This window comes from Peromyscus eremicus, chromosome 13 (genome assembly GCF_949786415.1).
Source record: "Peromyscus eremicus chromosome 13, PerEre_H2_v1, whole genome shotgun sequence".
Classification (NCBI taxonomy): Eukaryota; Metazoa; Chordata; class Mammalia; order Rodentia; family Cricetidae; genus Peromyscus; species Peromyscus eremicus.
Window position 1 is genome coordinate 36,884,397 of NC_081429.1, and position 12,552 is coordinate 36,896,948.

The 12,552-nt window shown below is 42.9% G+C and overlaps 1 protein-coding gene across 4 annotated transcripts in view; it reads right to left on the reverse strand.

Annotated features, from left to right (window-relative positions):
* The window catches only part of Ttll4 (tubulin tyrosine ligase like 4), a 46,787-nt gene that overhangs the window by 4,365 nt on the left and 29,870 nt on the right, over positions 1–12,552 (reverse strand). For all 4 annotated transcript variants that reach the window (XM_059278571.1, XM_059278570.1, XM_059278569.1 and 1 more), the window contains 10 exons: positions 12,318–12,442; positions 11,796–11,906; positions 11,330–11,406; positions 10,283–10,474; positions 10,119–10,201; positions 9,808–9,936; positions 9,427–9,549; positions 9,061–9,159; positions 8,255–8,389; positions 7,527–7,673 (listed from right to left, as the gene is read on the reverse strand). In XM_059278571.1, the coding sequence (XP_059134554.1) occupies positions 7,527–7,673; positions 8,255–8,389; positions 9,061–9,159; positions 9,427–9,549; positions 9,808–9,936; positions 10,119–10,201; positions 10,283–10,474; positions 11,330–11,406; positions 11,796–11,906; positions 12,318–12,442 (1,221 nt within the window). The remainder of the gene's footprint in view (positions 1–7,526; positions 7,674–8,254; positions 8,390–9,060; positions 9,160–9,426; positions 9,550–9,807; positions 9,937–10,118; positions 10,202–10,282; positions 10,475–11,329; positions 11,407–11,795; positions 11,907–12,317; positions 12,443–12,552) is intronic.

Below are 12,552 nucleotides of genomic sequence, written 5' to 3' on the forward strand. Positions count from 1 at the left end.
AATAGTTTCTGCTGGCTTTTGCCACCTACCATATTTGGCCTTGTTCCAAATTCTAGAATCTTACCTCTCCTCTCTTGGTTACTCTGGCTCCTGAAGTCTGCTATGCCCACATGGCAATGTCTCTCTAGCGGATGTCCCTCCAGAGCAGACTGCTTTATTTACTACTACTACAAAAGCCAAATCAGTGTGCCAGGAAGCTCCTCCTGCCCCTCTTGGGCTCTACTCACAAGGACAAGGGACACCTTTCTTCTGTGATTTGGAACATTTCTCTTTGACAAGTTTCCCATTCTGCATTGGGACACACCAGATGGGAATTCTTGTCACAATGACACTTTATGCACCTCAGTTCAGCTAGCTTTCTCTCTCCTTCCTCTAGGAACTTCAATTCCACCTGCAGTCCCACTAGGCTATCTCTCGGCTCCCACTTGCCTGCTCAGCTCTCTCTCTTCCTCAAGCCCTCCTAGGCCTCTCCTTCCTCGGGGACAGCTCCTCCCACAGCCTCTCTAGGCCCACGCACTGCTCTTCTACACGTTCTCTCTTGGGGCTTATAGTAAATCCTTCGTTGTGAAATATTTGTTTACACTGTGAAGATGTGTCTTTGCCAAAGTGCCTTCTGATTGGTTTAAGAGAGCTGAATGTCCAACTGCTAGGCAGGAAGAGGTTAGATGGGACTTCCAGGGACAGAGAGAACTCTGGAAGAAGAAAGGTGGAATCGTCAGCCAGACAGGGAGAGGAGACAGGAAGTGCAAGATGGAAGAGAGATAAAGTCACATGGCAGGACAAAGATAAAAAAACACGGGTTAATTTAAGTTATAAGAGCTAACTGTGACAAGCCTAAGCTAAAGGCCAAGCTCTGGGCCATTATTTACTTGATGGCAGTTCAAAGATAGTCTGACAAGAAAGCTTGCTACAAATGGCACCCAACGTGGGGCCATGTATATCCACATAAGGCCTGAGAAAGCTTAAAAAAAAAAAAAAAAAAGTTCAGAACATGGAGTGTCAGACCTGGTGACCATGGTCTCCTGGGTAGGCTCAGTATACAGAAGCACAGCTCTTTTAAGAGGCCCTGCTGTGCAGCAGAGCACATGAGTACCCAGTCCACTAGGTAAAAAAAGACCTGCTACTTAGACTGAGCAAATTCCCAGAGCTGGGGCAATAAGGCTCCGGCTGGTAATTACACAGTACAGATACAGACACACGGCTAGGCTCCCACCAAACTGAACAAGGTGAAGCCAGCCACCAATGCTGCAGGTAGCCTCGCCATTTAAGGTTTGTCTCCCCTGGTCAGAGAAGACTGCAGACGCAGAGTACAGTGGTCCAGACCAAGAAAACCTTTAAACAGATACAGTAAAAAAATGGGTATAGTCATTAAAAAAATAGTTTAAAAACAATAAGGTCTTTAAAGAAATAATAGAAAAAGAATAAGCCACATAAGGATGGAAATATACAGGGCATCTAGATCCTGTATGGTGCTCTGTTGACTTTGAATTTTTTAAATGGATAATGGAAACTGCTAAATTAAACCAACCTATATATTTTAAGACTATCTTGGCTTCAAAATGGAAGTCAGGAAATGTGTTGCATTGGGGGAGAGGTTATGCCTTTGTTTCCACAGGAAACAACAAGTTATGGTTCTCTTTTAAAATTAATAAAGGTCAGATTGATCAGGAGAGACCTGAAAATCTTGGCTACAGACATGAAGGAAAAAAAAAAACAAGAAAGACTACAGGACAGGCTTATCCCTCTACTATGGGAACAGCTCTGAGACTGGATGAGAAATAAATCTTGTTGGCTAGCTACAGAGTCCTTATGACAGTTTGGTTATGCAGTCCAAAAAGACTTATAAAGTTGACAGATGTCTTTTACCTGCACAAACATAGAACAAAAAATGATCTTTAGTTGACTAGTATACACTGCACATTCCATACTTGTGTTAACACAGATTTTATATATATTACCTCTAAGAGTTTGTGTGTTTTCAGAAAAAAGATTAGACACAATAAAGACAAGGACCCAGGTGATCCAACCTCTCAGAATGCTTCTGTTGCAATTTCATCAAAATTCTGCATCTAGAACAACTTCAAAGCTGCTAGCTAAGATGGTTTGGCCATACAGACTATCCAGCCAAGGCTTCAGATAAACTCTACACTTTCCCATCACATAGAGATTAAACAAAAATAGTAAGAGCTGGCTCTCCCAGGACTTGATCATTATCCCAATTTTCTTAGGGTCCTCTAAAAATGCCAGCGCTCTAGACAACAGAAAACAGTTGAGAAAACATGACCCCTAGAGGTGGAGTTGGTGGTTTTTGCTTGTTCGGTGAGTTATGGATGTTTGTCATCATTTAGTGGGGTTAGAGAGGTTAGATTCAAGGATCTCTTTTTTAAAAAAGAAAAGTGTGTGTGTGTGGGGGAATACAGGAATGCTAGGATAAAAAGTAGATTATTGAATCTACTTTAAACTAAAAAGCAACTATTAATCACAAATATTTTACCCTAGTATAGATTTTTGTATACTGATACAAATTTAATGTTATTTTTGTTAGAAAATACTCAATGTATGTTTCTACTCTTAATATAGTTTTGTATATTGATACAAATTTAATGTTATTTTTGTTAGAAATTACTCAATATGTTTCTACTCTTAAGATAGTTTTGGATATATTGATACAAATTTAAGGTTATTTTGTTACAGTGTGTGTGTGTGTGTGTGTGTGTGTGTGTGTGTGTGTGTGTGTGTTTCCACTTTTGTTTAAGGTATTGTACCTATGCAGCTCATTTAACAATGTAATGTAAATTTCTAGTCCTTGAAAGTTATTATTATAAACTATTTAGTATAATTAAAAAATACAGGTTAATAGTCACCTAACAATTAAATTTGTGGCCATGTTAAGTATATTTTCAAGGTCAGAGTATATTTTAGATAGACAGATGGTCTTTCAAACACTTCAGAGACCTACAGAATATGGCATTTAAAATGTTTTAATAACCTAAGGCTTTTGATGACAGTAAGACAAGTCTGCTCCTGGCAGCACCAATTTACTTCAAAAAAAGATGATAGACATCAAAGGACCTCCATACGAAGTTTGCTTTTATTGTGGCGAAGTTGGCCACTGGGCAAGAAATTGCCCTTGCCTCAACTGCTGATGGCATGCTGTCCAAATTGGACAAGCAGGACACAAAAGAAGGCAACTGCCAAACTTTGCCAAGACAAGGTAGAACAGTTCTTCAAAAATTTCCTGTTTCACAAAAAAGTCTTGTCAGATATTCTAGGCCTGTAGGCTGAAGATGGATGCCCCAACATTGCAAAGGAACCTTGGGTGACTGCCCTGGCAGCCAGCTGTTTCTGTCATTTGTTTGTTTGTTTGTTTGTTTGTTTTTTTCGAGATACGGTTTCTCTGTGTAGATTTGGTGCCTGTCCTGGAACTTGCTTTGTAGTCCAGGCTGGCCACAAACTCACAGAGATCCGCTTGGCTCTGCCTCCCAAGTGCTGGGATTAAAGGTGTGTGCTACCACCACCCAGCTGTTTTTGTCATTTCTATAGTCTGGAAATTGCTTGCTCTGCATGTCCTGTTACTCAGGTAATATTATATCCTTCTCAGGTCTCTGATGGAGTTGAAGACTAGATAGACAGTTATAGTTACAGTTTTCCTTGTTACCAAATTCAGAAAAGAAATTCACAAAAGAGGGAAAAAGTGTCTAAGGTTGAGAAACATAAAAGCATGTTTATCTAAGAAAAGGTTTTAAGGTCTAAAAAGGTATTTTTAGGATGGTAATATAACTTATGATAGAAAATGGTTTAGGTATAAGACTCTGGACTCTTTAAGAAAAGGTTTTAAGGTCTAAAAAGATATTTTTAGGATGGTAACACAACTTATAATAGAAAATGGTTTAGGTATAAAACTTTGGACTCACTGAGGTAGGACAGGTAATACAATAGATTCTCTGAATTTGCCAAATACAAATGGACTGGACATTGTGATGTAAATTCTTAGCTGATAATTGTCCTTATTGTTTATAGTTTTACTGTGTTAGAGTTAAAACCTTCCCTTTTTATTTAGACAAAAAGGGGGAAATTTTGCAGAGTATTTGTTTACACTGTGGAAGATGTGTCTTTGCCTGTAGAATTTCATTTTACAACCAACTCTCTTTCATTCTTGGACTACAAACAACTTGGCCTCAACACAGATCAATGGCCAAAGGTTGTATGCTCCATTTTCAAATTCTCTCATATGGTAACAACTTCTGCCACTGAACAAAAAAAGATCCCCAAATCGCTTGTATCTAAATTTCCTCTGCTCTACACTTCCAAGGCTCTTATCTTTAAGGTTTTTCTACTTCCCACTTAAAAATCTTTTACTCTATAATTTCTCCACGTTCTACTCTCAAAAAATCCCTTACGATTATGCTGTAAACTCTCTCAAGATTTTTAAGTTAATTGGGCATGGTTACTAAATCTATAAAAATCATTACCTAAATCTGGCTTGAAAGATAACAAAAGGTTTATAGCTAAATCTTACGTGGGTAATCTTAATTGACTACAACTTACTACACATGTAACTTGGATTCAACTCTTGTTTAAAAACATGAACTTACCAAAAGATATTTTAAATAGTAACCACATGGTTGGCAGCCATCTTTACTAAGGTTAAAGGATACATGGCATATGACTTTACCATCTTAAGGTGACCACTAAGGTAACACCTATAAAACCTCTTAGTCTTACTGAGTCCTTGGTTTATCACTGTATCTCCTTTTAGACTAAGGAAGCAACAGCAAGTCTCCAAAATATTTTGGATTAGTATGTATTTTTGTATGATAAGAAATTCCCAAGGTTATAAAGGTATACTCTGGTTAACAGAACTTAACTTAGAAATGTACGTCTAACCACTTACGTCTTTGCTAACTCTGTTCAACACTAGGCTTCTAAAAAAAATTTTAAATAAGGAACAACATAGGTATGTTTGATAATAAGATTTATAAATTCGAGCTGGAGAGATGGTTCAGAGGTTAAGAGCACTGACTGTTCTTCCAGAGGTCCTGAGTTTAATTCCCAGCATCCACATGGTGGCTCACAACCACCTGTAATGAGATCTGGCACCCTCTTCTGCATACATAATAAATAAATCTTTTAAAAAAAGGATTTATAAATTCCTAAGGTCTACTCAGGTTCACAATAATATATGATTTAGCCTCTTTGCCTTTGCTAACTTTGTTAAGTTTCAGCTATTTGGATAAACTGAGCCATACAAGAAACTATGATGCTCTATAATGGTGCACGATAAAAGACTAACTTCTAAAGAGTTATATAATTCATTTAGTGACAAGTTTTATTTAGCCTCCTGTATATGTTTAAAACAAGTAACTTAAAACAAGTTTGTTGAAATCTATTAAATACTTAATAGATTATGGTCCTCAAACTCTTCAGAGATCTGATGAATAAGGCATTTTTAATTTAAAAAAAAAAAAAAAAAAAAAAACTTGCCAGGGTCTGGAGAGCTGGTTCAGAGGTTAAGAGCATTGGCTGCTCTTCCAGAGGGCCTGAGTTCAATTCCCAACACCCACATGGTGGCTCACAACTATCTATAATGAGATCTGGTGCATTCTTCTGGCATGCAGGCATACATGAAGGAAGAATATTATACACATAATCAACAAGTAACTCTTAAAAACAAAATCTTCCAATGATAGACAGAAATGCCAGCTCCTAGTGGGAACTCCAAGGTATCCAAAGAAGATAGATGGAACATGACTCTACCTGATTTGTGGTCACACTGGGCAAAACTTCCCCATGCCTCAACTTGCCACCAGGGCTCTACCCAAGCTATGGACACTGTTGGGTTGACTACCCTATCTCTCAGACCTGGGTCTGGTAGCCATGCTGCTCTATGTTGTAGATGAAGATTTACTGCTGTCCTGTACGGCAGCCAAAGAGAGACCACTGCTCAACGAAGCCGCCGGAGCCTAGGGCAACCTTCTAGGTAGTAGGTAAGTCTCTGTCATTGTAATTGATACATATATTTCCTACTACAATTTATCCTCATATCTCATATCACTGGAGATATTGACTAACTGTATTGTTTTGTTTTGTTTTTTGTTTTTCATTTTTTGAGACAGGGTTTCTCTGTGTAGTTTTGGTTCCTGTCCTGGATCTCACTCTGTAGACCAGGCTGGCCTTGAACTCACAGAGATCTGCCTGGCTCTGCCTCCCGAGTGCTGGGATTAAAGGCGTGTGCCACCACCGCCTGGTGACTAACAGCAACAAGCATACCAGCTCCTCCCCAGGGCAATAGCATCCTTCTCTTCGTTTGTAAAAATCAGGCCTTCCTAGAACTACCAGGTCTCCAGCTGAGGAAGACAGCTGACCTTGCTACCAGGCTCTGAAAGGAGAGAAACTCACAGATGCTTTTAATACAAAATCATTTTTTTGGGTTCCCAAGCTTTTACTCTGACTCAACGACATGAGTCTACAACTTTCTCTCCAATATGGATTTCAATACAGATTACAAATAGTGGTAGGTAATGCTAACCTACATAAAATTTTTATTACTTTTTGTAAACTTCAACAATTCTTGTAAGCTTCAGGGAGTCCACTTGGATCTACCTCTCACAGGTCAAACAGAAAGAACTGACTCCCTTTTGGCAAATGGAATAATTCAGGTAACTGCAGGACAAGGCCAAGTTTACCTCCAGAAACACACAGTGGGTAAAGTGGGTCAGTTACCAAGAAAATCACCTTTTTTGTTTATTTTTTGTGTTTTAAGATAGAGTCTCACTCTGTATCCCAGACTAATCTCTATTGCATGAGATGTCCTGGCCTGCACCTCTAAGTGCTGGGATCACAGGTGTGAAACAGCATGTTCTGCTGGGAGCCAGAATTCGTACTCTACCCTCTCATTCTCTTGGGCTGAATCGATTACTGTTATAGGATCTTCAATGTCCTTATTTATAAACTACAATACTAATATGCAGGCTACAGAATTGAGTGGATAAACTATATTTCCTTAACTACCCCCCCCCCCCCGTACTTACTAAACATTAGTTTCCTCAAGAATAGTTTCAAAACTTTGGAGCGATGAAGGAAAAACTCCACACTGAAGTGCTTCAGAAAGATGTTTAGAACTAGGTTTTGATGGATAGAGAATCTGAATGACGACATCTTTAGAATGAAGAAACCACATAAGCAGATGAAAGAACACTACATAGTCCTTAAGGATCTGCCAGGGCACCAGAATCAAGCAGAATAGAAACATACACCCAGGAAAAATGGCTGGGGCCTCCAATATCCAGGTATGGAGGTTAAATTTGATCCTTGGGTCCTGTGGAGATTCTGAACCTAAGTAAAGTAATCAGACTTACTTCCAGGGTACTGATATGGCAGTGGTATGTGGACAGACAGCAGAAGCAGACTGAGCCATAAAGGAGACCACGCAAGCGCAAGCGAGAGGCTCCCAAACCCATTCCTTCCCCAAATTACAATGGGCTGCTCCTGCTGCCATCCCAACCTAGGGAAGCTGAGAAGCAGACCTGGTGCTGGAGCCACTGGAGCTGCTGGGGCTGCTGGAACTGGAGAGGATATCCTCCATGGTGGGCAGAACGAAGCCTGCCAGGTTCAGGAGATCTCGGATCATCTGGCCTTTGATGCTGATGTCCAGGGGAGAATTGGAGTGGAGGCTGCAGGGGAAGAACGCAAACCAGGGTCAAAGCAGCACTCCAGAATGATTTGGGGTCCTCCATCAAAATCAGGGTTTCTTATTTCCTGGCTTCTTTACAACAAAAGAAACCCCAATACCACATGTGTGAGCATCTTCAGCAAATATGCTCAGCTGGGTATGGTGGCGCACGCCTTTAATCCCACCACTCAGTAAGCAGAGGCAGGTGAGCTCAAGGCCAGCCTGGTCTACAGAGTGAGTTCCAGAACAGCCAGAGCTACAACAGAGAAACCCTGACTCAAACAAACCAACAACAACCAAACAAATACCCTCAAAGACAACAAATACCCTCATGCAGCTTGGTGAACTTGCCCACGCCCTTGGTTTGCTAGAAAATGGTAGGGATCAACAACTTTTAATAACACTTTTCTATTCTCAAAGATCCTTAAGTTAACAGCAAAGTATCAGTGAATGAGTATAGACCATGACAGGAAGATACATATCCTAGTGAGAGAGACCTTCCCAAGTCAACAAGACGATAATGACAGGGATTCTGAGGATGAAAGGTGGATTCTACTCAGAGTAACTAACAGTACCACCTACCTTGGGGAAATGTTGACTTCTAGGACCCAGGGCTTTAGGTTCTCATCCAGCATGATGTCAAAACCAAAGAGTTCATGACAGCTGTAGGGGCGCCGCACATACAACTTCAGTAAGTTGGTCACGTAGGGCTCTGACCTGCCGGTGGGATATCTTGAATTAGGAGGGCAGAATCAACTTTCTCTTTTAAAGTGCCTCCTCAGAGCCAACAGGGGATGTATGCGTACAATCCCCATGCAGAAAGCAGGGAAATAATCTTGGCAGCATCAGACCATCTCAATCACGAACACCATCCACTCCCATCCCAAAACAGTAGCTCTTAAGAGATGTGCCTGATCTGGGCCATCACCTTGATGAAGTTTGGTAAATGAGAGGTATGGTGGTCTGAGTGAGAACGGCTTCCCTAGGCTCATATATTTGAACAGTTGGTTCCCAGTTGGTGTACTGTTAGGGAAGGATTAAGAGGTGTGGCCTTATTGGAGAAGGTGTGTCACTAGTGGTGGGCTTTGAGGTTTCAAAAGTCCAAACTATTCCCAGTTAGCCCCCAAGCCTTGTGCTAGCTCCCTGGAATCCTAAATCCCAAATTAAATGCTTTCTTTTATAAGTTGCCTTGGTCATGGTGTTTTATCACATTAACAGAAAACTAAGAAAGCAGAATTTAACTCTACTTCTTCCTATCTGCTGTCCTCAAAACTGAAACACAAAATGGGCACAGCTTCAGGGCACAGCTTCAGGGCACAGCAGAGGGGCAAGGAGAAAACATGAGGGTTCATGGCACACCCAACAGCCAAAGAAGCACTGAAACTCACGAGATGATGGTTTTGACAACAACATCCTTTATCTTCTCCCAGATGATATCACTATTAATTCCCTTCTGGCTCAGGTAATTCCACAAAGCCTTCAGTGCCCTGAAGGGAGAGAAGGAAGGACTTGTGCTTAGTCCTAGAAATGAGTGATGAGAAAAAATAAGGAGTAAGGAGGTAAAGACACCTTCTTTGTATCTCCCCAATGGTATCTGGACATAAGAAAGAGATGCATTTGGATGCAAACAGACCAATTCTGAAATGACAAATGCACTAATATTCCTCAACTCCTGCCCCAAACCTCCCAAAGGCAAAGAAAGCCCTTCCTAGGTTCAAGACAGAGTTTTGATCAGGACACACTGCCCTCAGTACCATTTGTGGCCCTGGCAGGCTGTCTCATCAGCGTTGGCCTGGTACTCGGCATTCTTTTTATTGACACTGTAGTTGGTCAGGTGCATGAACTTGTTGCTAAGACTCTTCATGGAAGGTGAATACCTGGAAGTGAGAAAATGGCAGAGGCATGATGGCGAGAGCAGATGGAGAAGAGGCCAACTATTTCCCCAGGAAGGAGATAAAGGACAAGTGCTAATCCACTCGGCAAGCTCAGGAATTCGTTCCTCATTTCCCACCCTCCCACCTTCCTTACTGACAAAAACCACTACTGAGCTATCTGTTCCTTTTCTGCTCAGTGACGTCATCCCGAGGAAAGGAAATCTCCCAGTGTCAGGGGAATGCCTCACCACCAGCACATACTTGCAACTGGCAAAGCGGACGAGTCCATCCGAAAAGAGGTAAATCCGTAGAGGATCATAAGAAGTAACGTAAACGTAGATCCGAAGATCAAATTTGCTGCCACTAATGAGGTAGGGTTTGTGTAGATACCTACGGAGAGGAAAGGCTACCTTTACACCAGCCGAATGAGTAAGGAGCTGTGGTGAAAATCTTCAACAGTTGACTAAGGAAGGTCTTCGGCTGGGAGGTCACGAGGTACAACACTCTAAGAAGGGAATTCAGAGACCAAGAAGACAGGAAGGTGGAGAGGAATGTGAGCTAGACAGGCTCACCTCTGTACCAGGAGGGGCCTGCGCTTGGGGAGCTGACTCCATTTGTGAATGACCTGAATGCCAATGCCTCGAGCAGATGCTGGCTAGAAGTCAAAGGGAAGGAGATGAGATCTGCTGTCTTTCCCTCTCGTCCCATCATCTACTTCTCCCTTTGCCCCACTCACTGGCTTCACAATCCACTTCTGGCGGCTGCTGCTCTCCCAGGCTTTGCGCAGGAGCTTGGCATCCTGGGGCAGGATGAAGGACTGGGGGAAGAAACTGAACTCCTTCTTGCCAAAACGGCTCTGCATGCGAGACAGGTTCCGCCACAGCCGGTCCTTCCTCCCAATCTGGAAGGAGCCTGGGAAGTGGTTTAGCTACAGAAGGCAAAAAGGCAAGTAGAGGGGAAGGCAGAGGTGAGACCAAGAAGAACAAGAGAAGGCCCGCCCACCCCAACACTCCAGCATCCCCCGCAAAGTTCATGTTCCTTTTTCTGCCACCATCTAGACACAAACCAGAGTCACCCGGCAAGGGTGAACTAACCAGGGAACTGCCTCCACCAGACTAGCCTGTGCCTGTGCCTGTGTCTATGGGGGCATTTTCTTGATTAACTAACTATTGAGGTGAGAGGGCCCAGGCCCACCTAGGCAGAAAGCAAGCTGAGCAAACCATGGAGAAGGAGCCCGTAAGCAGTGTTCCTCCACAGTCTCTACTCAGCTCCTGCCTCAGCTTCCCTCAGTGACAGACTGAGCTGTAAGCCAAAGTAACCCTTTCCTCTCCAGACTGCTTTTGGCCAGTGCTTTATCACAGCAAGAGAGAAGCAAACTGGAACAGTCGTGACAGTCATTTGGAATACAAAGGAAAAACTATTACCTATTTTCCCATGACAGCATGTGAGACAAGACCACGGGGAAATCTAGGGGCATGAGGACACAGTGTTCCAACAGAACCACAGAACACTCGTGACATAAACGTAGCTTGTGGAGTAGAAGCAGTTAGTGGTAACAGGAAACTCATCCAACTGAAAACAGACAAGGCCTCTCAAGACACAGAAAGAAAATCAGCTGAGCAGCAACAGGCCTGGGGTGGGAGACACTTTGCTAAGACCCCCACTGTGTTCTCCAGAACTCTCCTCTCCAACTGTCCTCACGTGAATGCTCTCCAATGTTCCCTCTCACTGCCCCAACAACACTCTCATCCTGGCCTAGTCCTAGTCCTTGGAAAGGGCCCACCTTCTGATGCTCTCGAATGGATCGAAAACCAGGAGACTTCATGTGGTGACCCCAGCAGCCCAGCCAGTCATCATTCCCTGCAGAAGGCAATAGAAAGTCGGTCTCACTTAATAGCTCAGACTCTGGGACAGAACAAGGCCTCACTGCTGGACTCACAAAGGTGATTTAAGAGTTACCATGGAGCTGTCCTACATGAGGCCTTAAGACCAGAGCCAAAACAATGGTCTTCTGCCTCCCAATTCTGAGCAACTGGCTCAGCCCAGAGGATTTTTAAGCCAAAACAATGGTCTTCTGCCTCTTAATTCTGAGCAACTGGCTCAGCCCAGGGGATTTTTAGAGTTACACCCTTCTATGAGGTTGGAAGCTTCAAGACAGGGTCCCCACATACAACAAGGGGTCTCTAAGGCGCTCTTCCTGTCCAAACCCCATCTGGCAGGGCAAGGAGGTCAGTGGAAAAGTAACTCACTCTTGCTGATTTTGAAGTGCGACCGTCCAATGGTCTGCTTGACTATGTTGGGGGTCACTGTGCTCATCTTCCACCGCAGAAGCTTCCTCTGTTCCCAGGGAAGCTTCTCCACTGGGGAAAGGCAAGGGCAGGAGGGTCCCAGTGAGGAGATGAAAAAGATGGCAGTGGTACCATCCTTTCCTGGGCAGACAGATCACTACAAATGTTCCAGATCAGGTTTTAGAGAAGTGCACTTTATGGAAAGGGGGCTGTGCAGAAGTGAGGAGCAAAGGAAAGGTTGGAAGGGGAAAGAAACCGATTAGAGGCCGTGTGCTAAGTCAGGGATTATGAGACTGAGAAAGGCCAACAAAGGACAGACATGCAAAGTCCACTATTGAACCTAATCCCTGTGAGAACTGAGCACAGGGCAATAACTACTACAAGAGCCATTCTGGAAGAGCTCTCCCACCTTGTCCCCTCCACCCAGGTTAGCTAGCATCCTCCTGTGAGTTCCTCTGAATTTTGTCCCTTGGTTACATTTACCTCTTTCATCCCGAGTTCCAAAATAAATGGTAGGGGACACATTGGGGAAGAGACTATAGATGAGGGCTGGTCGTACAACTTTCTCATGATTGGGAAGGGATTTGGACATTAAATCCACGCAGTTCCTGTGATGGAAAACAAACAGAGCATGGGAAAGTGACAGCTTTGAGGTGTTAACAGGATTGCATATGACTCTGAAAAGACAAGTGTTTAATAGTCATTCTGCAAATATGAA